The sequence below is a fragment of the Echinops telfairi genome, unplaced genomic scaffold, assembly GCF_000313985.2.
Source record: "Echinops telfairi isolate 266 unplaced genomic scaffold, ASM31398v2 ScPeMD7_7469;HRSCAF=8507_0, whole genome shotgun sequence".
Lineage (NCBI taxonomy): Eukaryota > Metazoa > Chordata > Mammalia > Afrosoricida > Tenrecidae > Echinops > Echinops telfairi.
Genome location: NW_022111372.1, coordinates 60134865 through 60160449, shown reverse-complemented (window position 1 = coordinate 60160449; position 25585 = coordinate 60134865). Strand labels below are relative to the sequence as shown.

The following is a 25585-nucleotide window of genomic DNA, read 5'->3' as shown; positions in this document are numbered from 1 at the left end:
TGGTGAAATGGTGCTCTTCCTCAAGTCCTGGGCTTCCGTGCTGGTCTGGGACACCATTCTGGGGACCACCGAGCTAAGGATTTTCAACTTGGATTGCATCTTGCCCGGGGGCCATAAACTAGTTTGGTACTTTCCGGCCAGATTTCTGGATCGCAATAGTCACAGAACACTATCACTTATTGTGCGCACACACCACGTGACGAGCCCTGCCGATGTGGGTTTCACAAATTGGGTTGCTAACTGCTGTCGGCCGTTGGAACCCACCACACTCCACAGGAGACAGAGGAGGTTTTCTGCTCCAAGAAAGAATTACAGCCTCTGAAACCCCCAGGGGCAGTCCTATTCAGCCCTAGAGGGTCCCTACGAGTGACTCGATGGCAGTGGCTTTGAGGCTCATCAGGGACCTTATCCATTCACTCTCACCGCGGAGGACCAGGGACCACTGGGGTCACGTTGGCTGAGGTCACAGGAATCATTCAGGGCATGGCAGGAATTCAGCCCAGGAATTCAGGCCTTGGCTGATGTCCCTGGAAGTCGAGGCCTCTCTGTGCTGCAAACCCCAATAAGGGTCCCCCAACATCAGAAAAGCATCACGTGGGGTTTGCGTGGGAAAGGACTGAGCCAGGGACACTGGCTAAGTGTGGAGGGGAGCTCCTGGAAGTGATCTAGGCATCAAAGGTGACAGAGTGTTGCCCCGCGCGCACACCCGGAACGTGTGGTCCCACCCAACACATGCAGGATGAAGAGCCAGACAGTTACATCCTCATGCTAGTTACCAGCCCGAGCAGCTGGACAAGGAGGTGAAACACGGTGCATGGGGTTCAGCCAGAGCAGAAGACTCCCCCTCCTCCACTACTCCTGAGGGGGTGAGGGGTGGGGAATCCACTGCACCCATTGAAGTGACAACCATCGTACGTGACATTAGGGAACCATGAAGTACCAGCTCTCTATGGCCTACGATAAGGTGAGCAGAAGCCGCTTCTGCATCAAGACAGAGAACATGCAAACAAGAACTAGGAAGGACTTCCCCGGTGCCACAGTGAAGAGAGATGGCTGTCTGATGACCGCATGGGTCCCTGGTGGCGTAGTGGTTCCCCGCTGGGCTGCTAAACCGCAAAGCCAGCAGTTTGAAACCACCAGCTGCTCTGCGGGAGAAAGATGAGGCTTTCTTCTCCTGTAAAGATTTAGTCTCTGAAACCCACAGGGGCCATTCTACTTCGCCCTGTAAGGGGCTAAGACTCAGAATGGACCGAAAGGCCGTGAGAGGATGAATGCAGAAGGGCGGCTAGGAGCCAGGATGGAACTATTACTCTCCCCCATCCCCACCACTCTGCCCGCTGACACCCTCTAGTTAACAGCAGAAGGACGTGGGGGTTGGACATGGGTGTCATTGGTACATTTGGGGTGCATGTAGGTGGGAGTGGGGAGACTCACAGCGTCCGGATCTTCGGCATGTGGTTGAAGCTGGTGACCAGGATGCGGCTGATGTTGTTGTTGTTGAGGGTACTGCGGAGATAGAAGGAGGGAAGGTTAGGTTACCAGGGGGCAGCGTGGCGGGGGTGATGGAGGGGACACTAAATCACTTATAAGATGATGGGGGAGGCTAGGTATGACTGCTAGCAGGGTCATAAATCAATAGCCAGGGCTAGTCAGTGGGACAGCTGGGGACAGGTAGACAGATGGTCAGGGGATAGGAGAATCCATTCACTACTTTTGTAGGGGGATGACTGCTCCCCTCTCAGAGCGAGCTTACCCTCTGAGAGTACAGATGCTACATCTTGAAATCCTACAATGTGCTGGTACCTCACTAGAAACCCACTATAAGTCTGCCCGACTGCAGGGCCAGCCAGGGACTCTTGCCCTACGTTTAGAGTGAAGGATACAGATGCAGACCATGCGAGAAGCTGCGGGAGGGTGGCAGGTGAGGTGCGGGGCTGCGGATGGAAAGCTGAGGCGGTCTGCTCCTGTGAAGATTGAGTCCCAGACACCCTACATTGGCCTGCTCTGAGTTGGAGTTCACTGTATGGCATGGGTCTTTGGGTGCAAGGTGGTAGTGGTGACTGGCTGCTGTTGGGTGCTTAACCAGGTGTACCACTAGCACCCCTCCATTATAGAAGAACAGTTTCCTGGGTGTGCAGGCAATTTGAAACTGGCTCCTCCAGGCCTGAAAGTTGGCGGTTTGAACCCATTCCGTGGCCCCAGGAAGGAAAGAGCTGGCAATCTGCTTCCGTCAAGATGAAGGCCCAGAACACCCAACAGAACAGGGCGACTCTGCGCCAGGGAGCGGCCGCACACTGTGACAGAGCTGATGGCCGTGGGCTAGGTGCAGTATTCCAGACGAGGGGCCGGAGTTAGAGAGAGAGAGGTAATAGCCGTTCCAGGTGGGTCCCACTGTAGAGACAGAGTTTGCACCCAGCACTCATTCTTTCTCTCTCCCTCTTTCCACATTCACTGTGCATCTACCCTATGATCGTATGAGGCAAGAAGAAACAGAGCAAGGTTACGTTGCCAGGTTCTGCCCATGCGGTCACTGTATGAATGGGTTTCCCATCCTGTCTTCATTGTCCCAGGGTACCCTCAGAATATCTCCTGAGACAGGGCGAACAATCTGTAACAAACTGCTGTTACACCAAGTTCTTCTTCAGGGAGCTCCCTGGGGGCCAGGACAATGTCTCGGCTTTCTTCATCAGCCCAGGAAGATCTCTGGGGCAGAAGAGGAGACTTCACTTTCCCTTCTACCTAGTCAGGTCCCAGGTACCCACGTGGGCAAACCCAATATAACAACCTGAGCAGCCTTCTCATCTCTCAAAGGCAAGGAGCAAGGAGCCATTGGGGAGGTCGGTCTTACTTCTATGGCACCAGGCCACTCAACAGCAGGTGTTCACAAGCCAGCCCTAATGTAGCGGGACACGAGGATACAGGGCAGTTACATACAGGGCTTGGACGGAAACTACATCCGGCAGGGAGATGACTTATTAATGCCGTATTAGACCGGTATTTAAATATAAGCCATAATGAGAGCTATAAAACATTTACGATAATAGCAATTATTCCAGGCCCACGATGAGGAAGCTGTGTGGGGATGGCTAGCCCAGGGATGTCAGAGGGCTGGAGCTGATCTGAACGGCAGCTGTGGGTTTTGCTTCCGTGATAAGCACGCATTTATTTGGCTTCAGAACCTGTTCAGAGCCTGTGTTCCGTCTGGTTCCTGTGTGTGCATGCATGTGGTCTTGCCACTGCCCCACGACGGCAGAGCCATGTCGCTGAGCACATGGGCCTCAAAGACTGAGCTCTCAGTCTTGGTAACCATGGGGTTTTTAAGTCCTTTTACGTGTACTCCTGGAGAGACTGGTGGCACCAAGATTATAGAGGCTGGGTGGAGATTCATTGAGAGGGTATTTGTACTTGTCAGCATCAAGTGCTTGGATGCTAACCAAACGGCAGGAGATTTGAGCCCGCCCAGAAGCACCTAGCAACAAAGACCTGGTGATCTACTTTTGAAACGTCAGCGACTGAAAGCCTTACGGGCCTCTGTCACCTATGGGCCACCATGCCTCAGAATCACTGTGATGACAACTGGTTTAACTGAATACCGGGCAGTTCTACCTGCACCATCTCCTCTAATTTCTGCTCCACACTACAAGCCAATAATTGTTGATCATCTCCAGTTCGTGGATGGAGAAAGTGGCGGAACCTAGATTGAAATCAAGCAAGCCTGGCTCCAGGGATGATGGATGCTGTATCACTTTCCTGCTGCGACTTAAACAAATCGCCACTAATCTCATGGACTTAAAACAACACAAATATGCTGTTCTAGGGCCTGGAGCAGGGGCCCTCGTGGCACGATGGGTAAGCACTCAGCTGCTACCTGAAAGGCAGGTGGTTTCATGTCACCCAGGGTTTCTGCGGAAGAAAGGCCTGGCGATCCACTCCCACAAAGATGACTCCCACAAAGGACACCCTGTGGGCAGTTCTGCTCTGTTCTTCCCCCGGGGCATTTATGAGCCAGAACTGGCTCACACCACAACAAGAACATGGCTTGGAGGTTGGAAGTCTGAACGGGGCCTGCAGGACGGGGCCTCCTTCCAGAGGCTCCGATGGCAGGAGGGCTTCCTTCCTTTTGCAGTGTTAGAGGCTGCCTACAGTCTCTGGCTTGTGGCTACTTCCTCACATTACGCCGACCCCTTCTTTTGGTGGCCGTGTTTCCTACCTCGCTCTTGTAAGGACTGTGATTACCTATAGAGCCTACCTGGACAAACCGGGCTAATCTCCCCATCTCAACATCTTTCACTGATTTTCATCTGAAAAGTCCTTTTGCCACATCCAACTCAGGCACAGGCTCTGGGGATGAGGAGGTGAACATATGTGGGTGGGAGGGGTGGGGCCTTGAATCTTCTGTCTGCACTAAGCCCTTACATGAAAGAAGGCATGCCCATGCCCTTAGCACACTGCATGTCACCTAGTAGCCAGTCAGCATTACTGCTGCTGCTGTCAGCCGTGCCTGACTCACAGCCACCCCAGGCACGAGGGGACTGGACCATTATGATCTGTGGGATTTTCGTTGGCTGAGTTTCAGGAGTAGGTGGCCAGGTCTCTCTTCCTAGTCTGCCTGAGTCTGGAAGCTCTGTTGGAATCTTCTCAGCATCAGAGTGACACATAAAGCCTCGTGGCTGTGCGTGCTCTGTACGGGCTGGGAATCGAACCCGGGTCAGGCATGCTACTGTGGACTCCCTGCTGCCCCCGGTCAGTAATTGTGAGCTCGAATAAAACAGCAATGACAAGATCAGGCAGTGTTTTGTTCTGTTGTACCTAGGGTCTTCAGGAGCCAGACTTGACCGTCGGTACCTAACACCTGCATTAATGATTATCATTATAGTTTGTGCATGGGAAGGCCTTTCCAATTTACAAAAGACAGTGTCACATTTGGTTCCTCATAGCCCTCTGAGTTTGGCATGATTCCTCTTTTAGAGACAGGTGATCTGAGGTGAGGAGGAGAAGTTAAGGAATTTGGCAAAAACCAATGGAACCCTCCTGCTAGATCCAGTAACTCAGGGTTCTTCTTCACCTTTTAGCTCCGCCCTCCACCCAACAACAACAACAACAACAACACACACACACACACACACACACTTAGCGCCGCCCTCCACCCAACACACACACACACACACCCTTTACCCTTTCCCATGTGCTCTTTTCAGGGCACGCTTGCTGGGTAGACACACACACACACACACACACGCATACATACACATTCTCTGCCCTTTCCCACGTGCTCTTTCCAGGGCACGCTTGCTGCGGTAGCCCAGGCATTCTCGGTGAGCCCAGCTTCAGCACAGACAGGACGGCACAGGAACCCTCATGCCTGCTGTGCAACAGAGTCCCCAGCGAGTTGGTCCTGACCTATGGTGGCCCTGTGCTTGCCAGAGGGGAACTACGGTCCATGGGGATTTCAGGGGCTGCTTGGGGGGTGGTGTGGGGTGGTGATGTAGACCACCAGGACCTTATTCTGAGGTGCTAGGGGTGGACTTGAATAGCCAGCCTTTCGATTAGCAGCCAAGCGTGTTAACCCTTTACACCACCCAGCCCCCAGGCTCTCTGTGGAGCTATATGACTTCTTTGAAAACGAACCAGCAGGAAAAGAAATGGCACTGTTGGACAGGGACTTCCTAGCCCTCCCCGTTGGAGGGCTGGTCCTGACTAGGCCAGGTGAGTATCAGCCTCCTCGCACCTACCTGAGCAGTAACACCTGCAGCATCCCTGGGGAGCCGTGTGCTACGTCTAGAGTCTAGCTCCAGCCTCTCTGCTCTGCTCTTTGAGCAGGTATTCTCAGAATGTCTTACTATCTCCCCAATCACCCAGGTGGGAGGCCTTCCTCCAGGTAGATGCTCTGACTTCTGCAATCCCCATGAGGAGTCATGCCTAAATTCCAGGTCAGATTAATTCCATAGACTTCAGGACCATTTTAGGATTCCTTTCTTTTCTTTTAAAAAAATACAACTACAGTTTTTTTTTAATGAAATGAGCATTTCAATATGAAACAGAAATAAAGCCATTTAAAAGTAAGTGGCCAGGGCTCACTCAAACAGCCTCATTGGCAGTGCCCGGCTTATGCTTCATCTGGCTCTAGTCTCTCTCTGGCTTTGCACTATTGGAGCACATGTTTGCTGCTCAGTGGGTTCAGCCCATGGAGACCCCACGGGCTACAATGTGGAACTGCTCGGTAGGGTTGACTTCATGGAAATCCTTGCAGAAGCAGATGGTCAGGCTTTCTCTCTCAGGGCCCTGGGGAGGATTGAACTGCCAACCTGTAGCTTAGCAAGCCACCCACTGCTATCAAGCAGATTCTGACTATGTACAATGGTCTCTGGGACAGAGGAGGACTGCTCCCGAGGGCTTCCGAAGCTGAGTCTTTATGGAAGCAGACGGCCTCATCTATCAAGCAGCTGGTGCCTTTGAACCATAGACCTTGTGGTTAACAGGCCAATGCTTAACCAGGTTGGCAACGGAGTAGTTTCAGTAATCACGTGTGTCACCCAGGGCGTATTATTGGAGCATACATACCTGGTATCATTTCTATATTAAAATTATCCAAGAGTTGTGGGTTAAGCACTGGACTGCTAACTTCGAAGTTGACGGTTCAAACCCACCAGCTGCCCTCCACCGGAGCACGATGAAGCTGTCTGCTCTTGGGAAGATTTAGAGCCTCAGAAACCTTAGGGCACAGCTCCGCTCTGCCCTTTAGGGACGCTGTGAGTCAGAATCCACGTGCTGGCAGTGGGCTTGGTTTGGACTTTAGTCCGGCCCGTGGATTCCGTGAGCACTGGAAAGGGACATCCAACTTTTCCTAGGTCAGGTGGGGCCCCAGGACATTGTGACGGCTCCCTGGTGGAGTGCATCAGCAGAAGTTCAGCGCTCTGGAGGAGCTTATGGTGTAGCATGTCCCTCAGCGGATGCTCCATAGGCCACACCTCGCCCAGTGCTGCGCCTGTGCCTGCCCGCAGACTAGAGTCCTGGCTTGTTCACGCACAGCCCGTGGCTGCTTTGGTTTGTCTCACAAGTGCCAGCTTCCGTGGTTGTGGCTGAGACTGCCTGGCCTACAAAGCCAAGAAAGGGTCTTTGCAGACAAGGAGGCTTGGGCCCCGTTCTTCTAGAACTGGGGAGTAAGCGGAAGGAATTAGGCCCGAGGTTTTCAAAATTAAAACCAGGCGAACAAAAGCCCCCGAGAAGTACTGGCAGCAAAGCCCAACAGGTACTGCCGGGGGTTCTCAAGTGGGCAGTCTTCCGCCAGCGCCCACGCTGGCCACGCACTCCGCCCCAGCTGGGAGCTGAGGCGTGGCACCTGCAGGGCCGAGGGGGAATCAGAGTCCAGGGAGAGGCCCTGCTGTACCCGCAGAGCAGTGGTTCCAGCTGGGCCTGGGTGTGGAATGAACGTGGGCAGTAGTTCTTGACCCGCAGCATTGCCCAGGTACCTTCGCAGGGCCCACTCCAGGCTTAGGAGGTGGGCCCTCTGGGGAAGGGGCTGGCCCTCTGAGGAGCCTCATGTCAGCTCAAGGTTGAAAGCCACTGACGCAGCCCAAAGGCCAAGTACAGATTCTTCACGCACGTGTAACCCAACATCAAATCAGCGGCCACCGAGCCCAAGCCAACACATGGTGATGAGTGCAGGGTAGGGCAGGGATGCTCACGGGGCGTCCAGTGACCACTTGCAAGCAGGCAGCCAGGCCTTTCTGTGGAGGTACCTCTGGGTTGATGATCAACCTCTCAGCTAGTAGTTGAGCTCTTAACCATTACCCAGGTGTAGAGCGCAGCCTATCGGCTACTCTCTTGCTGCTTTGTGGGTTTTGTTTGTTTGTTGTGCTAACCTGTGGTATGTCCCTGCTCAGGGTATGTGCTAACCTGTGGTATGTCCCTGCCCTCTGAAACAGCAGACCGCATGCGCTGGAGGGCCATGGCTCTCTTGGGGAGCTCCAGCTCCGTGTCGGCTCTGGAGGCCCATGAGGTCTGCCAGGTGCTAATGGGTGGTCCTTCCTGGCATGGCGCAGGACAGCCATCTTTACTCTGGAGGAGTGAAGTCCAGCTGTAGCCACACTACTCTGGCAACCTTAATCAGGCTGACATTTCCCTCTGTCTCCTCTGATTAGGCCGTCGCTTTATCACTCTGTGCTCCCCTGGCTCAGGGTGTAATCTGCGTGTTGTGTGTCCATAACACCATGTAATTGGTTCTAATGCAACGATATTATCTGTGCGCACATATCACATAATTGCAAACCCAGGCATCTGGAGAAAGTGCCATTGCTATCTCCCTGGGGACCAGCATGCCCCCGGCAGCCTACTCTGGGGGTGGCACCCCCACTTCACACAGGTGGAGTTCCAGGTCTGGGCCAGATGGACCCTCTGATTACCCCCAAGTTGACTTTCCCCTAAATCCAGAACAAACGAGGTGGCTGGCTTCTAATGGTGCCCAGGAAGGAGAGGGCTGGTGAGTCATCTCCCTTAGGAGCAGGGGCTGTGGTTTTCAGGAGCCTGGAGCATCGCCCGCCTAGCAGGTCCAGCTGCATGTGTCTTATCCACGTGCGGGTTCTCTGGCTGGAAATGCAACCATCTCCAGCAGCACCCGCGGCGAGGCCAGAGGACTCCACCTGGCAGCAGGTGTGCTGGTGTGGCTGCGGCTTGACAGAAACCCCCCTACGGTTGGCCTGGGTGCTGGACGGTGTGTGGCCCTCAGGGCAGAGGTGGCAGGGAGCTCACTTCTGCTCCACACCCTTGCCCGGCTCAGGAGTGGGACTGCGGGCACTCGGACACCCCAGGGGCCTGCTGTTCTCCCTGACTGACAGCCACCATGACACTAGGCCTGCCGAGGGTGACCAGATCCTGGGCACGGGCTGTGGTGGCTGGCTGACTCAGCTGGCCTGGAACGGGTGGGGGTGGCTTTTCTTGGTGAACAGGATAATGCCCACTGAGTGCCCCCTGCGGGCCCCACTGAAGTTGAGAGAGGTACCTCCAGGTTCCCCCACAATTTGGGACTTGGACCATCTGGGAATGCCCTCCCCATCTCTGTCCTCTTTAGAGGTTTCTCGGTCATGCAGGTGGAACCTGGCTTTCTTGCCCAGCTGTGCGCTGCTCTGACTTGGTGGGGGTGGAGGTGGGGCTTGAGGAAACTCCTGAAGTCAGGGAGAATAATGTATACTCATGCATCCTTGGGGAAAGCCTCAATTGGATGTTATTAGTTCTCCTGTGAATGCTCAGCTTTCCTCCAATGAGCCAGACTAGGAAGGGGGGTTGCTGTGAGACGAGCCTGCCAAGTTTGTTCACTAGAGATGCCTGTGGTCATAATGATAACCGTGCTGGTGCTGTTTATTGACTGCTTCCTATGTGCCAGCCCCGGGGCGAGCATTTCTCTGACCGGGTCTCCTTTCATTCTCCCAGTTCTCCTGAGGTACTCCCATCCATCCCATGCCCCAGCTGATCACTCGAGGTCCCTGCAGGGTACAAATGCTCTGCACTTAATCACGAAGCGTTGGTGGTTCAGATTCACTCAGCAGCACCACGTAAGAAAGGCCTGGAAGCCTGCTGCCATAAGGATGAGAGTCAGGAAAAGCCTCGGGGAGCAGTCCCACCCTGCAACCCACAGGAGTGCCAGGAGCCAAAGTTAAATCAGCAGCAGTGGGTCTGTTTAGGCTTGGGTTGGTGTGAAAACCTAGACAGGTCAATGAACTATGCCCTGCTATGGAGGCCATGTTCACATCCAGGAGGTGATGCCAGGAGGCATCTTCTTAACCATTATATACAATTGACCCCTCACATGCCTGTCTTCAGAGAGAGGCTGGGCGTCCAGTTCCCATATCTCCTGAGGTGAAAGATAACGATGCTGGTGGGTGGTGAACTCACCACCACTGCGGCGGGACCACAGCCGCCTCACTGCTGTAGCTGGTCAGAGGCAAAAACATTACCTAAGCATCTCCTGTCTCAAGACAAAGGGAGTTCAGCACAGGGGGCAGAGGCTGGCGAGGAAGGGTCACAGAAGGAGGGAGATCAAGCCTCAAAGCCTTCCAAGGGAACCCATTGAGGGAAGGGTTGCCTAACATCCAACCCAGCCTTTCCTGTTGGGAAATTCCTGGAATTGTTGAGACATCTCCAGAGACACAGTTCTGCTTCTTAAACAAAGCGCATGCTGTGCCTGTTAGGGACAGGCAAGGAGTCTTGGTGAGCAGACTGGGCAGGAGGATGGAGAGCAAGGTGGAGGGAGAGAGGAGCAAGGTGCGTCTTCACCCTCCCGCACTTCCCCAGTCACCTGCCCTCCTGGACGGGCTTGGGCACTGCATTTTGCTGCATTCCTGATCTCCCCCCGGACCATTTAGATGAAAGCTCGTCACCACTGTGTGGGCATCTAATGAAAACAACTGAAGCTGCACTGATTAGTCCATTGCTCTCAACTGTGAGAAAACCTAATGATCTCACAAGGGGCCGTAGTCACTGACGTATCGCCGCGGAGCGCTCAGTTGACACCTCAAATTAGCAGCCAAAGCAATAACAGCTGGGGTTTTTGTCTCAATATTTGTACCCGACTCTAAAGTGATTTGGCACCGGGTGAGCGTTATTTTTAAACGCCGAGCTCTCACCGCCAAGTAACATTTTAAACGGTCTCCAGGTGTCATGTAAAACCTACAGAAGTAAATAAAAACAACCAGCTGCCAATTTGGCCCTTGGATGAGACAGAGCCCTTAACAAAGGGGCCCGCCTTGGGCCTTTCCGGCACGTTTGTCTCCACACGGTGAGCGACACACACTCATCTCCCTCGCAGAGCTGTGGTGGGGAACCAAGGGGTGGGGGAGATGCCTCTCGGAAAACTAACAAGTGAAAGGCCACAGAAGGAAGGCGAACCCTCAAGTCCTGTCTTTGCTGAATCGGATGTTTGGGAAGGTGGGTCTTGTAGTAGACTCTAAAACCCCCGAGCTGTCATCCATCCTTCCTTCCTTCCTTCCTTCCTTCCTTCCTTCCTTCCTTCCTTCCTTCCTTCCTTCCTCCCTCCCTTCCTTCCTTCCTTCCATCCTGTGATCAGACATACTGAATCCCAGAGAGTGATGAATCACCCGGTGGCCGACTTGGTTGTACACAAAAGCATCAATGAGAGAACCCTTCTCCCAGTTGAATGTCAGCGTTTTGTAAACTGGGAGCCCGAGCCGTCCATCTTGTCCATGACATTAGTGGGGAAACCGGGCAGATGCCAATGTGCCAAGATGCCTGGTACACATGCGCTGGGCTGAGGATGTTGGGGTGACCTCTGGCTTATAGACCTGCCCAGGTGAGTTTCCCGTTGAGTGCAGGCGGGACTGTTGATTTCCATCTCCGCTGCCTTTGATGCCTCGCTCAGGAAGAGCAGGTTTCTAGAGTATCCGTTCATTGGTGAGCCAAGGGCAGCGAGCAACTGTGTCTTGCACCCTGTTGCATAGACAGGACCTGGTCCAGGGTTTGGCATATAAGACACACTTAATAAATATTTAATGAATGGATGGAAGAGTTTCAAAATGGGAAGGGCGAGGCTTTTGGCATCTTTTGACAAAAATAAAGTTCCACTCTGAAGACTCTCCAGACTAACCTCAAAGTGCAAACTCAATTGCCTGTGTGAGGACTGTCATTAAATAAGTGGCTGCTTGGAGACAGTGGCAAGCACGACAGTAGTCAATGAACCACCACTTATTAATGGACTGCCACTTGCTTAAAGGATTGTTGCTGTGATGTAGTGGGGTGTGGTGTGGCTAATTCGGGCATTAATATCTGTATTTTTCTTGTGGGTAGTATAAAGATGTAATACTGATCACATAAGTATGCATCCCTATATGCATATTGGAGCCCGGGGGGCAGAGTGGGTTGTGTGTTGGACAGCTAACCATAACGTCCGTGGTTCAAACCCACCAGAGGCTCTGAGAGAGAAAGAAGAGGCATTTTACTCCTGTGGAGATTTACAGTCTTGGAAACCCACAGGTGCAGTTCTATGTTAGTCCGACGTATGGAATCATTAGGAGCCAGGACTGACTCCACGGCCGTGAGTCTGGTTTGGGTTCTTAAATTCATTATGTATATGGCACTTGCCACTTCATTTTATTTATATATACCGATGACATTTCATTTATGTATATAAATGACATTATGTTCATCACTTTGGACAAACATCACCACTATATGTTTCCGAAGTTTTTTTTCCTGTGCCTTTATGTCCATTGGCTTTAAAAAGCTAGCCAGACATCTTTGGTTTTTCTATATAAACCCTCTGGTTTTCTAGTATTGATACTTAAATCACCTTAAGGAACCAAACTTGAGACATATTTTACAGGCCAGATGAAATACACCTGGGGCTGCATTTGGCCAGCACGCGGCCGTTTTCAGTCTCTGAACCGAATAGATTAATTCAACACATGAACCAGAAAAAAAAAACATTCAGAAAATCAAAGTGTTTTAACATCACTATGTCGGCTCAGCATCGGACTGCTAACCCTCAGGTTGGTGGTTCAAATCCACCAGCAGCCCCAAGGGAGAACATTGAGGCTATCCACTCCCCTAAAGTTTTATAGCCTTGGAAACCCTAGATAGGGTCACTCTGAGTTAGAAAGGACTTGGTGGTATTGTTCTTTGTTTCTGTAGCTGTAATGCACTTAAAGCCTTACTTTCACACTGGGTCTCCTAAGGTATGCCCACCAGCTGAGAAATGCTACTGAACCTACGAGTCAAATTAACGCTTCACACTGACCATTAAACATCAATCAATGCCCCGCACTCTTTCTCCTCTGCCAACGCTCACACATATACCCACCATCACTGTTCAGGACAAAGAAGCCCGAAGAAGTTTGTCTCTCAGGCTGAGCCCCTGTCTGGGATCCCCTCCCTGCCCCTCCGTTCTGTGCAGCTACAGACGCGTCATTTCTCTTAGCCTGGCAGTTCAGAAGGGAGCCCTTCCCAGCTGTCATCAGGTAAAGGCTGCACAGGGTGGGCGTCCAGGCACCGTTGCTGGCCTGAGAGTCCCGGTCTTGCCTCCACTCTCTGATATTCCTCAGGGAGCGAGTACAATTGTCACCTGGAGTGATAGGTTCACAAATGGGCAGGGGCCCTCAGGACCACCATTGGCTAGTGTGGCACTCCCTCCCTCCCTCCCTCCCAGACTGCCCTCTGCCTGCCCCGCTGTCTGAGCCACCTGAGGCAGCCATTCCCCGAGCAGGCTGCAGACTAGGGCTGGAGAGGATGTCAGCGTCCATTCGAAACGGAGAGCTTCCCCCTTTGGCACAATGCTGGGGACTAAGGGGCGCGCAGGACATGAAAGCAGGTTCATTAATTTCTGCTTCCTGTCTGCTACTATCGGGGAAAGGTGGATGATAATCAAAGTACTGGATGAAGAGCCTGTTTTACCATGAATTTCCCCCCATATGGCAGTGACCTTTCTGGGGAAGTTCCTTTCCCAGATAATGAAGCAATGGGAGTAGTTGACCTCCAAGATCTGGCTAGCCTATGGTTCCAGGGTACGATTCCAAGGGGTGGGGGTTGGCGCGGTGCTGGCTCAGAACTGTCATGCTGGAAGGGGAGCAGGTTACTTTACGGCCTTGGAACTGGCCAGGACTGCTCCGACCTGTACCAAGACAGGGCCTCTGGCCAAATGTGGATGCTCCCCTGTGGCGATGGGCCTTTCTCCTGCTCTCTGTCTGCAGACACCTGGCTCCGGGTCTCCAGGGCTCACGAGCTTGCTTCCTTCAGTGCTGGCTGTCAGTGGGAAGGAGCCCGGACACGGGGCCGTTTCTCCACCCAGTTGACTTTGTAGGAATCATTTGCAAAGGTTGCTAGACTAATCGGAATCAGGAAATGAATTCACAGGGAGAGGCTTTTGCTTTGGTGGGATTCGGTTTCCAGAGCCCTACTCTCTGGTTTTGGTGGAAACAGATCTCTCTGCAGGTCCAAGATGTGGGTGTTTAAATCAGGGCAGAGAGAGGGCAGGGAGGGTGAAGGGAGTGGGCAGTTTATGTCGAACTACTGACTCTGAGAAAGTACATGGTTTGAATGTTCAGCGGCTTCAGGGATGTGAGATGGCTGGAGCGCTGGGGAGTGGGTGAGAGATGCAGGCCTGTGGGGACCAGGGGGGTGGGGGAGTTATGGAGGGGACTCACCCTGCCTGCACGGGGCCAATGATCCTCGCCCTTCCACATGCACTGCCCAGCAAGAGCGTCACAGGACAGCTGGTGTTAAACTTACTGACGATCAACTGCATTAAGAACTGCAGCTCAGGAGGCACATGGTCCGCACTGGCTAGTAAGCACAGTGGCAAGGGCAGCGTGGGCCAACTCATCTGTCATGAAGAACTTGACATTTTGCACCTCACCAAAGATTCAGCTCCTAGGTCCAGCTGGCATCTGTCTTGCTCCCAGCCCCAGACCACCTGCCTGCATTATCAAAGCTTCTTTTCAAATGCAAAGTCCCTGACAAGCCCAGGAAGCAAGGTAAGCAGGGGCTGACTTGTGCTTACTTATTAATCTATAGTGGAACAGGGTCAGTTGTTTTCCACCCTGTCATAGATGCGGTGATACCACTATGAGATGGCTCACTACAGATTAGCAAGTAAGCACAAGTCAGCCTGTGCTTACCTTACTTATGGGGTAAGGTGCTCTGAGTAACTTTCTTATTAGACAGCAAAGGTAAGAAAGACTTCCTTCATCACATGAAGTTCTGGGGGACAGTGTGCTTCTGCCGCATGCAGAACCAGATTCTCACAGCTTCCGTACATTCGTGAGAAGTTGAAATTATACACAATCTAATACAATTATCCGAGTTTCAAATGTTGGCAACTAATTCTAATGACTCTTAAACACTAGAGAAACCATGTGTTTCAGGTTGAAACTGGATTTTATAGCATTTTCAAAGCTGTGAACTTTGGGGGTGGGGGTTAAAATCTTCAGTCCTTTCTCCCGAGGTGCCTCTGGATGGGTTTAAACTACCAACCCTATGATTAGTGGCCCAGAGCTTAGCTCTTTGTGCATCCCAAAGATTTCTCTGGAAATCCCTGAAACCCCCAAACCAGATACATTGCCCTGAGTCACTTCCAACTCACAGGTAACCATTTCAAACACCCAACCGATGGCCATGGCCTTGATTCAACTCCTAGTGACCCTGCCTAGGGCTTCAGAGCCTACAAATCTTTAAGGGATTACACAGCCTCATCTTTCTCCAGTGGAATGACTTTGTAACCTCCCTCATTTCCACCTAAATTCCAGTTCCTTCAAAAGCTAAAGGGCTGCTTATTTAAGTAAGTGTGTGTGTGTGGGGGGGGGGGGGGGGCGGACATGATATTTCAGAGTAATTTTCATTTTTTCCTGAAGCTGGTGTTATTTTAAGAGCACTTAAGTCCTGGTGAAGGAGACGGCGGGGTGTGTTGTGTAGTACGAGTAATATACTTTAGAACATCCCGTTCCTTCCCTAAGAGTTCAGGGCTTCCATGGGCGTTACCGGTGCTTTCCGTGAGGTGTAATTTTAATCTCAATTGCTGGAGCAAATCACAATTTGCAGCGTAGTACAGAAAAAAGAGAAATCATATTCTAGAGGTAGTTTTAGATTTCCATCAGGCAAGGACAGTTCTATATCCTGAGCTGTATCCTGATGAAACACCCGGACTGCAACGACTGCTGAAACAAATGAGATGTTTGCAGCTCCCGGTGAGACCCAGGTGGGTACTGTGTACATCCGTGACAACGCATCTGGGAGGGCACACTGGGTCTTTTTTGTTGTTGTTGTTTTTACTGGCTTTCACCACCATTCTTACTGAAGACAAAGAAAGAAGAACCCCCCCACCCCTGATTCCCACACACAATTCAGTTGGAGGAATAGGAACCAAGGTACTGTAAGAACCAGATCATTTCAGTAAAATACTCCCTTGTTCAATATTTAAACCACCTCTGGGACAACCACAAGGTTAGTTTTGTCCAGGGTGAAGATAAAACAGAAATATCTAGAAATCGAATGGAGTAGACCTCAAGTCAGTCCATTAATTTCTACCCTGTTTGGCTCAAACTATATTAACTGACCACCTACTACATGCCAATCTTGTGCCAGGCACTGGAGATAAGGCTGTATGAGTCATGATGGGCGTACTCAACAACTCTGATTTTCCCGAGTATTCTGAGCATCTGCGATGTCCCAGGCACGCATCTGGGTCCCTTCTTTAGTTTACATCACTGACCTAAGGCGCTCCTTTGACCATTTCCCTCTTTCACCTTGGAAATAATCCCTGGGCCACCTGGCTTGGTGAAGCTGGGCTGGCAGCCGGTCCTGTCTCTGTGTCTCAGGCAGTTTTGTGGGTTGGGACCTGGTGCCGATTAGGCTTAGATTTGAGCACCCTCTGGGTCTACTGAAAGGCCACAGTGGCATAGGGGTTAAGTGCTCAGCTGGTGACTCGAAGCTGGGTGCCTGGAACTCACCAGTGGCTCTGTGGGAGAAAGAGGTGGCAGTCTGCTTCCACGCAGATTCACGGCCTTCGAAGTCCTTTGGGCTCGCTGTGGATTGGAATCCACCAGACAGCAGTGGATCTATCTCGTGGTTTATGGTCAGCTTTGCACGAGGCAAAACTAGGGCTTCTGAATTATTCTGGGCACTTGCTTTCCATAGCTAGCGCATGAATGCACATCGCTGTTTCTACATGTGCGCTCTTGTTTATATGGTCTTTCATTTCATTTGATTTTTTTTGTAGAGGAGCGGTTAAGTGCGGGAGTGCGTCTCTCAGGAAGAATGGGGCTTGCGTGGTGGAAGCCAGCCTCCCTCAGGGTGAGTTACCCACCTTCTCGATACTTCAGTCTCCTCATTGCTAAGTTCAGGAGAGTATCTGGCCCCACTTTGTGAGGACTTAGGGCCAGGACAAAATCCCTGTGCTGGGAGAATACATAAATCCTGATCTGCATATTAAGATCATTGTTGATTTATTCTTATACTCATTGGGCTGCTAGCTGCAGTTTGAACTGCAGGTCAGCAGTTCAAAAGCACCAGCTGCTCTGTGGGAGAAAGATGAGGCTTTCTACTCCTGTAAGGCATTACAGCTACAGAACCCCACAGGGTCAGTTCTCCTGAGTTCCTATAGGTCTGCTAAGAATCAGACTCGGCTCGATGGCAGTGAGGTTTTTTTTTTTTAAGTTTTCTTTTTACACCAGATAACTTACTTCTCTGTTCTACTCTTCTGTGTTTGCATGTGAGGCTAAGGATCAGACCACATCCTACTCACCCAGAAGAGTTAGAATTAGAAATATCCTAAAAGCCAGGTTACCCTCTTGAATCTCTCTACACTACATGCGTGCTGACGGTGAGTGCAGTGCCAGGGAGGGTCTGGGGCACAGGAAACGGGGTGAGAGGGATGCTCTGGCAGATATAGGATTTGGATCTGGGCTCCTGCCTGCTGTTCCTTGTCATATGCAAAGGCCCAGTTCAGAACAGCTTTTTTTTTTTTTAATTTAAATTTTATTTTATTGGGGCCCTTATAGCTCTTCTCACAATCCATACAGATATCCACTGTGTCAAACACATCTGCACATATGTTGTCATCATCTTTGTCAAAATAGTTTCTTTCTACTTGAGCCCCTAGCATCAGCTCCTCATTTTTCCTCTCCCTCTGCCACCCTCCCTCCTTCCCCCATGCCCCCTTGATAATTTATTTTTTTCATGTTTTACACAGCATGCTGTCTCATTTCACCCACTTTTCTGCTGTCCGTCCCCCTGGGATGGAGACCACAAGTCGATCATTACTCCCACCCCCCACCCCCTTATCCTTCTAGTATCACTGAGGGGTTTATCTGTTGTGGATTCCCTGTGCTTTCACATGAAAGGGAACGCTTTTGCGAAGACCATCTGAGAAGATCAGGCAGGACATCTTCCCGAATGCGGCTGAGGTGGCCGTGCTGGGCGCCACGTGTCTTTGTGCTCTCTCTGTGCATGCTGCCATCTACAGTTCTAGCAGACTCTGGCCGGGGCCTGCCCTGCCCAAGCACCCTGCCCAAGCAGAGCTTTGCTGGGCTCAGCAGCAGGCACTGACCAGGCGCATGGCGTGTCCCTGCTTCCTGGCTGACTAAGCAGGGGAGGCTTGCGGTGATCATTAAAATACATGGATGGGAGTTGGTGACAAAGTAGTGGAGTCTAATGCCCCTCCCCCTAGGAAAAGGGTGGTGCACCCCAGTCATTGCTCCATTGTGGAAAGCTGGGGGGCGGGGGTGAGGGGTGGGAGGAGAGAGGAAGGTCTCCGGGGTTTCTGGTTTGTCAAGGGAAGCTGGAAATCTAGAATTTCTTACCAGCGATCACAATTTTTAAATGCGCGGCGAGGATTCCAACTTAAAAGAAAATCACTCTGTGGGACTTCAAATAAATAAAACTCTTATGTGTGGGGGCCAGCTACATGGTGCGTAGCTTCCGGTTCCTGACACCTGGCTTACAAGGAGCTGAAAGCAAGCTTGTCCCTGGCTCTGCCATGGACAGAGCGCCCTCCCATGGCCTCCATGACAGCTCACAGCGCCTTATCGGACAGTGTGCAGCTGCCCCACCGAGTTTTCAAGGTACAGATGCGCTTGCCACCTCTTTCTCCAGTGCACTGACAACCTTCCCGTAAGCAGCCCAGTGCATAAGCGCAGTACCACCAAAGCACCTCAACTGGGCTTAGGATCCCAGATTCTATACAGGGGTTCACTCTGAATAGCCTAGTTGCATGGGGGCATCCAGTAGGGGCAAGCGGTAGGGAAGGGGCATATGGAGACCCAGATTCTATCCCTGACAGCCTGGGCTTCAGGTGAGGCCAATGAGAGCCTACAGCACGCGAGGCAGGGGGCACTGGACTCCTCTGTCTCCAACCAGTGTGCAGCCTCTCGGTCCTTGTCTGAACAATAGGAGGAGAATCCAAGGAGACAGTTACGGGCCTTCCAGGACCAGCCTCGGATAACCCCCTGAACCTGCTGAATTGCTAAGTGACATAAAACGAGGAGTGAGCCCTTCCAGATGCCATATCTGGGTATCTGTACATTTGCACTGATGGCTCTACATGCACGTTGGCTGGCACACGTGTTTATCAAGGGCAGCCCGCTCACTGGGAGACGCGAGTGTCTCCACAAGTGTTCCTGACGCTTTTGGTCTGGCATTTTTGAACAACTTATCTATTGAAATTTGGGGACTTACCACTTGGAGTCAGGAGGCCATGTCTGGAAATTTGGGCCCCTCTCTCTCACACACAGTAATATTGAAAACAACCAAATAACATAGTAACTAGGATTCCTCATTTTCGTCTCAGTATTTCATGCTCATGTTCATGGTGGAACCCCTTTTCCGATTCAGGATGGCATGTTTGAGCAGAGAGGGGCCTGGTTAAGGTAACCAGATTTAAAGTAGGACAACACTGACCTGGGGTAGGGGGTTCTTGATTAAAAATTTGGTCTATATGGGCCAAATAGACCGTTCCCTAGCTTGTTGTGCATTCTTTCCAAAAATCGGGACTTTTTAAAAACGCCAAAAAATCAGGAGTGTCCCCCCAAAAGTGGGATGTCTGGTCACCTTAGGCCCGGTGTCCTCAGTGGAGGGGCTGGCAGGGGCCTGCAGCCTATGGCTGGGAGCCCCACTGACCTGAGGGGCTTCACCCTCAGGGACGCAGATGCAGCACCTCGGGCTGCAGCACACAGGTGTGACCTACTCTGAGACCGCCACTAGGACATACAAACAACTAATCAAAAGACTGGCCATCCAGGACCACCCGGAGGCACCTTGGAAGAAAGGCCTGGAAATGTACTAAGCGGTCCGAGCCACCGAACACCCTGCGGACGGACGCAGTTCTCTGACACTCCTGGGGTCCCCCCATGGCAACTGATTTATTTAGGAAACACCTAGGATGTGAATCGCCAAATGTATACAGCAGGTAGAGACTAAGGGCCAGCAATTCATGCAGCAGAAGGGAGTCTGACCCACACAGAAAGCCAGGCCCCTCAATTGAAAACCTTACATGCTATCTAGAAAGCTGGCATTCTTTTTTTATTTGTGTGTGTGGCGGAGTGGAGGTCTGGAGAATGGAAGCCCCAAACTGTTGGGTGCCAATGTCCATTGGCAACAGCCAGAGTGAGAACTGAGCACTTCCAGTCCTGGGAGTGGAGCCCGAGAAGGGGCAGACAGTTAGCTGTCCACCACTAAGGCAAGAGGCTGAGGGCTAGAACCTGCCCAGCAGCACCTCCAGGACAGGCCTGGCGGTCTGTTTCCCAAAGATTGCAGCCTGGGTAAGCCCATGCCGACAGTTCTGCCCTGCTCCTCCGTGCACATGGGGACACGACTCGATGGCAACCTTTATTTACTTTTCAGGACTACATATAAGTCGCCCCCAAATCACAGGAGCATTTCTTTTTTCTGTGGGTCTGAATTGTCACCTTTTTTGGGGGGCGGGTGATGGTGGTGGGGCACCAGGGAGTAGAGCTAATAGGGAGTAGAGCTGGCTGATTGCATGGCTGTTGGGGGAGACCCAGCACTCCCCTTGGGCGGGCCGTGGTTACTAAGAGTTGCCCCTCCCCGCTCAGCTCTGGAGACTGGCGCGTGCCATCCTGTACCACACCCTGCCGTGCTTCAGCGGCGGGGGCCATGCGGCAAGAGAGGCCGGCTTTGGGGGGTACAAAGGCAGCTAGGCTGAATGGCTCATGGTGCCAACTCCGCCTGGCATCTGGAATGCTGGCTCTGTGCTTAGTGAAGCAGGTTTGAGCCTTCTCTGAGAGGCTGCCCTCCTCTGTGGGACGAGGGTGAGTACAGTAAAGGCTCCTGCATCATGTATGTAAAGCATGGCACTTAATTCTGGGCACAGGGAAACAACAGCTGCCCCAGTGGACTGAAACCTGCCACGAAGGCCAGCATAAGACAGGCTCTGCGTGAGGCCGCCCTGAGTCCGAGACAACTCCGCCAACTAGCCACAGCCCAGAGAGTCCCTGGGCAACCAACACGGGCCACTGTCATGGTCACTATGACCTCTGCCTTGTCGTTGAGTGGACCCGCTACTTGGGTGGCACAATGGTAAGGCTTTTGACTACTAACCGAAAGGCTAACAGTTCTAATCCGCCCAGAAGGCCCTGGAAAAAAGACCGGCGATCCACTTCTGAAAGGTGGCTGCCTTGAAAACGCAATGGCGCAGCTCTACGGCATCACGGGCCCCGGAGTTGGACATCAGCTCAAGGGCGACCAACAAGAAGAGCCAGTTGAGTGGAAGCCTTGAGAGGTGGGACTGACTCACTGTTGGGGGATCTTGTTCCTTCGTTTGGGGCTCCCTGGGCAGGCGCTGGTGGCTCTCTCCCTTTGTCTACCACACCCTGAGCCAGGACCCTTCCCTCCCTTGAACACGAGCCCAGGTCCACAGAGTACTCAGCCCTCACACCGCCTCCTTTCTCCCAACAACCAGGGGTTCCTGCCCAAACCCGCTGACCTCAGCTTCGGGAGGAAGAGGGATTTAAGGCATATCCCTTAAGGAAGGAAGGAATGAATAGCTGGGCTACCCGCATGAAGTATTTAAGTTAATTATGAGAAAATGTTCCATGAGATCATCATGTCCTAAGATCCTTGTTTCCTACTTGTTAAATATCAGAGAAAACTCTCTCGTGCGCGCGCGCATATACACACACACACACACACACACTTTGAAACATTCCATCTTGTCTTTTAAATCTGTAGACTGTTTAGCTTTAGACACTACAGAGAGCTATCTTCTTGGGGACAGGGCACTTTGTACTGGCCCCTCTCTGTGGAGAACATGTTGAGTGAGTAAGCCTGCTCTCGCTCGGCTCCTATTTGTTATTCCATTGTCAAGATTCTTTATGGGGCCTGAGCTGCGATTACAGAGAGCTGTTATCAAATGTCAATGTGGGGCTGAGACGGGGAAGGCCCGGGGTGGAGAGGGGAGGGTCTCTAAATGGAGTTGTCAGCTCCAGCCGATTTCAGAGCGGCTCACCATGAAGATTAATGGTGCCAAAGCCGTGGGCCTCTGCGGGAAATTAAAAACCCATGGAATAACTGATTATGATTAATTTTTAGTACTTAGCCGTGGGAAGCCAAATGAGCGCATCTTTAAAACAAAGCTATTGATCCGGCTTTATTTGGAATCCCGAAGATAAACTCATCAGATCTTGTCAGTTCTTTTGCAATGATAGGGAATGAGAATCATCGCCCGCCCCACTACCCCGCTCACCACCACCAAATGCACACCATCATCTCGGGGCTCTGTAAGTCCCCGTCAATTCGACAGCAGTGAGCTTGGCTTTGGGTGTGAGATTCTTAAGCCTCAAGTGTGAGAGACTTGCTGGTGTACCTGGGTACCAATATCTTTTTTTAAGAGAAAAAACAATGAGGAAAGAAGAGTCGTCGACTGCCGCTCCCTCAGAGGGAGGACTGAGAGCAATCTGGGCTTGGCGGAGAGAAAGTTCCAGACCCTCAACAATAACAACCGATCAAAAGCCCCCAGCTTAGGGCTGTCAGGTCGATCGCAGGCCATGGTGATCCCACCTGGGACAGAGCAGACAGGCCCCTCGAGGGGCTTTCCTGGCCACGGCATTGAAACAACCTTTCCACCTGGCCTTTCTTCTGCACCACTCCTGGTTAGTTGTTAGTGCCAACCACTCGTGCCACTCCGGCAAAGTTAGGGGAGCAGAGGGGACCGTGCTGAGCGAGCAGGTCCTGTGCAGTGCCCAAGTCATCGTGATGTGGGAAACAGGTTCAGAGAGCGATAGGAGCTGGCCCAAAGGCCCACAGCCCGTTCCACAGCCAGGTGAGTCTGACTAGAAAGGCCCGACCTCCTCCCTACACTGCCCTCTGGGCCGAGGCAAGGTCGTACCACTTCAGTACAGCGAGCCGACAGAGCGGCCCTCTGGTCCCCACAGCTGGTCCCGGGATTTCCATTCCCTGGCCCTTCCCAAGGGCTGTTCTCACGTTACCCTCATCCTCTCTGGCATGGGAGTGGGAAGGTGTATGCGCCTTGAAACCCTTTTGATAAGTGCTGTCTATTTTTTTTTCAGGCCAGGAAAATCCTGCCTCCTCTTCTCAGCCCCAGACTCCCGATAAGAAAGTCTAAATTTGGGCTGGCCTCCTGTCCCCAGTACACAAGTGTTTGTTGCAGAGTCCGGGGTCAGAGTTCGGGTGAGGAGAGACCATTCGTCTTAAGAATGACAGCCCGACCACCCTGCCTGTGAGTCCTGCCTGCCTTTTCTATACAGGAACTCTGGGCTCTCATCTGACTGCAAGCAGCTTGCAGAATCAGCATCCCCTCGTGTTTCCTGTGAGTCCTCTTGGAATCACCTTCGTCTCCACCATGTGCGGATGCTACTGCCCGAGCGACCAGGTGGGAAGGAAGGTGCATGGAGGACCGTCCCCGCCTGCCCCCCTTCCTCCTTGTCCAAAGGGACGCTGCACGATTTTCATTCATGCATTTGCCTGACATTCATTCATGCTTTCAGGAGTCAGAGCGAGGTAACCCGTGACTGCACATCATTTTTTTCATTTCTAGGGGGATGTTGAACAAATCTGACTCTCCTGTGGCTCCCTGGATAGAACGATCCCCCACCTGCATTATTTTTAGAACCGAATGATTACAGAACTCGTCAAGGGGACGTCACGCCCAAGCTAGCACCACTGACCCTTTTCATTTTACAAATTAAGGAAACTGAGGCTTGGAGGGCTAGAGGGACTCGCCCAAGGTCACCCAGCTAATTAGTGGTCTAGTGGAGGCTGGACCACGCGGCTCCAGACCCAAGTCACACAGAGCTTCATTGCCCTTCCTCTGGGTGTCCCCCCACCCTGGGGACAACTCCAAGTCCGGCTTTAGGTGAGGACAATCAAAATGTTTGTGTGCACGGTTCAACTTTATTTTGAATGACCCCCAGATGACTCCCAGGACACGTCTCAGCTCTGCCCAAGAACCAGGTTCTCTTCTGTTTCCCCACAAGATGTTAGTGTGTGACTGTGGTAAGGGGGCCACCTGCCATGCCAGTGTCTTTTTAAAAATTTATTATGGATGGCTTTCATTCGCTGCCACTTTAAGGTTCCTGCTGAAAGTTTGAATTTAAAACCCGAGGTGAGATCCCCCAACAAAGGCAACGACTGGACTTCACTGGCTATTTGGTGTTTCCTCCCCTATCCTGCACCAAGGTCCCTATGAGTCAGGGTGCTCACCCCTCTGCGGTCTCCCCAGACCTGTAGCCTGTCGCCTTGCATGCCCACATGCACAGATTCTCCCTGGATGCTCCGCCAGGTGCCGGGGGGCTGCTCCAGCCCATCTGCTTCACCCAGCAACGAACAGGGTGGCGGCAGGATCATTGGGGGAGAATGGGCTCAATTGAGACGAAATTAGCAGGAACCCCGGTTCACGGGAGGTGAGAAATACCACTTTGCTGCCGGCAAACACTTTGGCCAAGGTGAGCCAGAGGGATCTCCCCGTTCTCAATTTTAATAGCACTGCAGCGGAAGACACCGAGATGCATCTACACGGAGCCCCCCTACACACACACACTCCCCCTCTCTCCTCCTCACCGGGACGGACACACACACCGCACACACAGACACACACACACAGACACACACGCTTGCACACACAAGGCAGCGATCGCAGCAGCAACTACTCACAGGATCTCCAAATCGCGCAGCGCCCGGAAGGCTCCATCTTCAATGCAGCTGATGTGGTTGTTGTCCAGTTGCCTGTGAAAAGCAAGGGGACACAGCGTGAGGGCTGAGCGGGGGGGCAGTGCCGGGGAGCCGGGCAGCCCGGGCTGGGCGTCCCTGGCCACCGAGCGCCTGTCCCTCCACCCCCTTGCAGGCGCTGCTTGTCCCCGCCAGGAGCTCTCGGCGAGCCAGCCTGTCTGCCACACTGCTCCCTCTCTCCTCTCTGACTGTCTGAGAGAACTGCACAGACCGCACACCAAAGGCTGTCAGGTCTCAGTAAATATTAATTGCGCATTTTTTTTTTTTAGGCAGAAGGGAGTAATTTCATTACATTAGGGCATCCAATCCATTACGAGCTCTTACCGTCATGTCACTGAAACAATTTCATTAAGCTAAAGGCCTGTAAATCATCGGAGGTCACTGCTCTGCCCTCCACGACCTCCCAGAATGCTCCTCTGCTCACTCCCTCTCCCCCGTCTCCCTCTTACTGGAAGTTGCCGTCTTCAGCCCCGACACAGTGCTGAGTCTCAAGGCTTGATCTGCCCAAGAGCGGCGAGGGAGCACGGGGAATATACCAATTCCAAATTAGACTCAACTAATCTAATTTTATAGTCTTTTTATTATTCTAAGCACCAAATGTCTGTGGTGGTTTGCTGCCTCCTGCTCTGTGATGGTGCCCATCTGGTAGGTCATTCTATGGAAGCATTTTCTGACTAAAGACCGATTCCCTCCAACAGCAACAGCCATCTCAACATTAAAGAGACTCCTGGATGGAGGTGCTCGTGACGGGGAGGGAAGAAGAAGCATCGTTTTTGCCTTCAAGATGGACCACTTACATTCAAATCGGGGAGAATTAAATGTACCTATTTCAGACGTACAAAAAGAGAGAGAGAAAAGAAATTTCCTTTTCCAGTCTATGAGTCTG

At 52.1% G+C, this 25585-nt stretch overlaps 1 protein-coding gene across 1 annotated transcript in view; it reads right to left on the bottom strand.

Annotated features, from left to right (window-relative positions):
• The window catches only part of SLIT3 (slit guidance ligand 3), a gene marked incomplete at its 5' end in the record, with an annotated part of 712261 nt that overhangs the window by 155872 nt on the left and 530804 nt on the right, over nt 1–25585 (bottom strand). Inside the window, 2 exons of the mRNA XM_004697123.2 lie at nt 1435–1506; nt 24625–24696. Coding sequence (XP_004697180.1) covers nt 1435–1506; nt 24625–24696 — 144 coding nt within the window. The remainder of the gene's footprint in view (nt 1–1434; nt 1507–24624; nt 24697–25585) is intronic.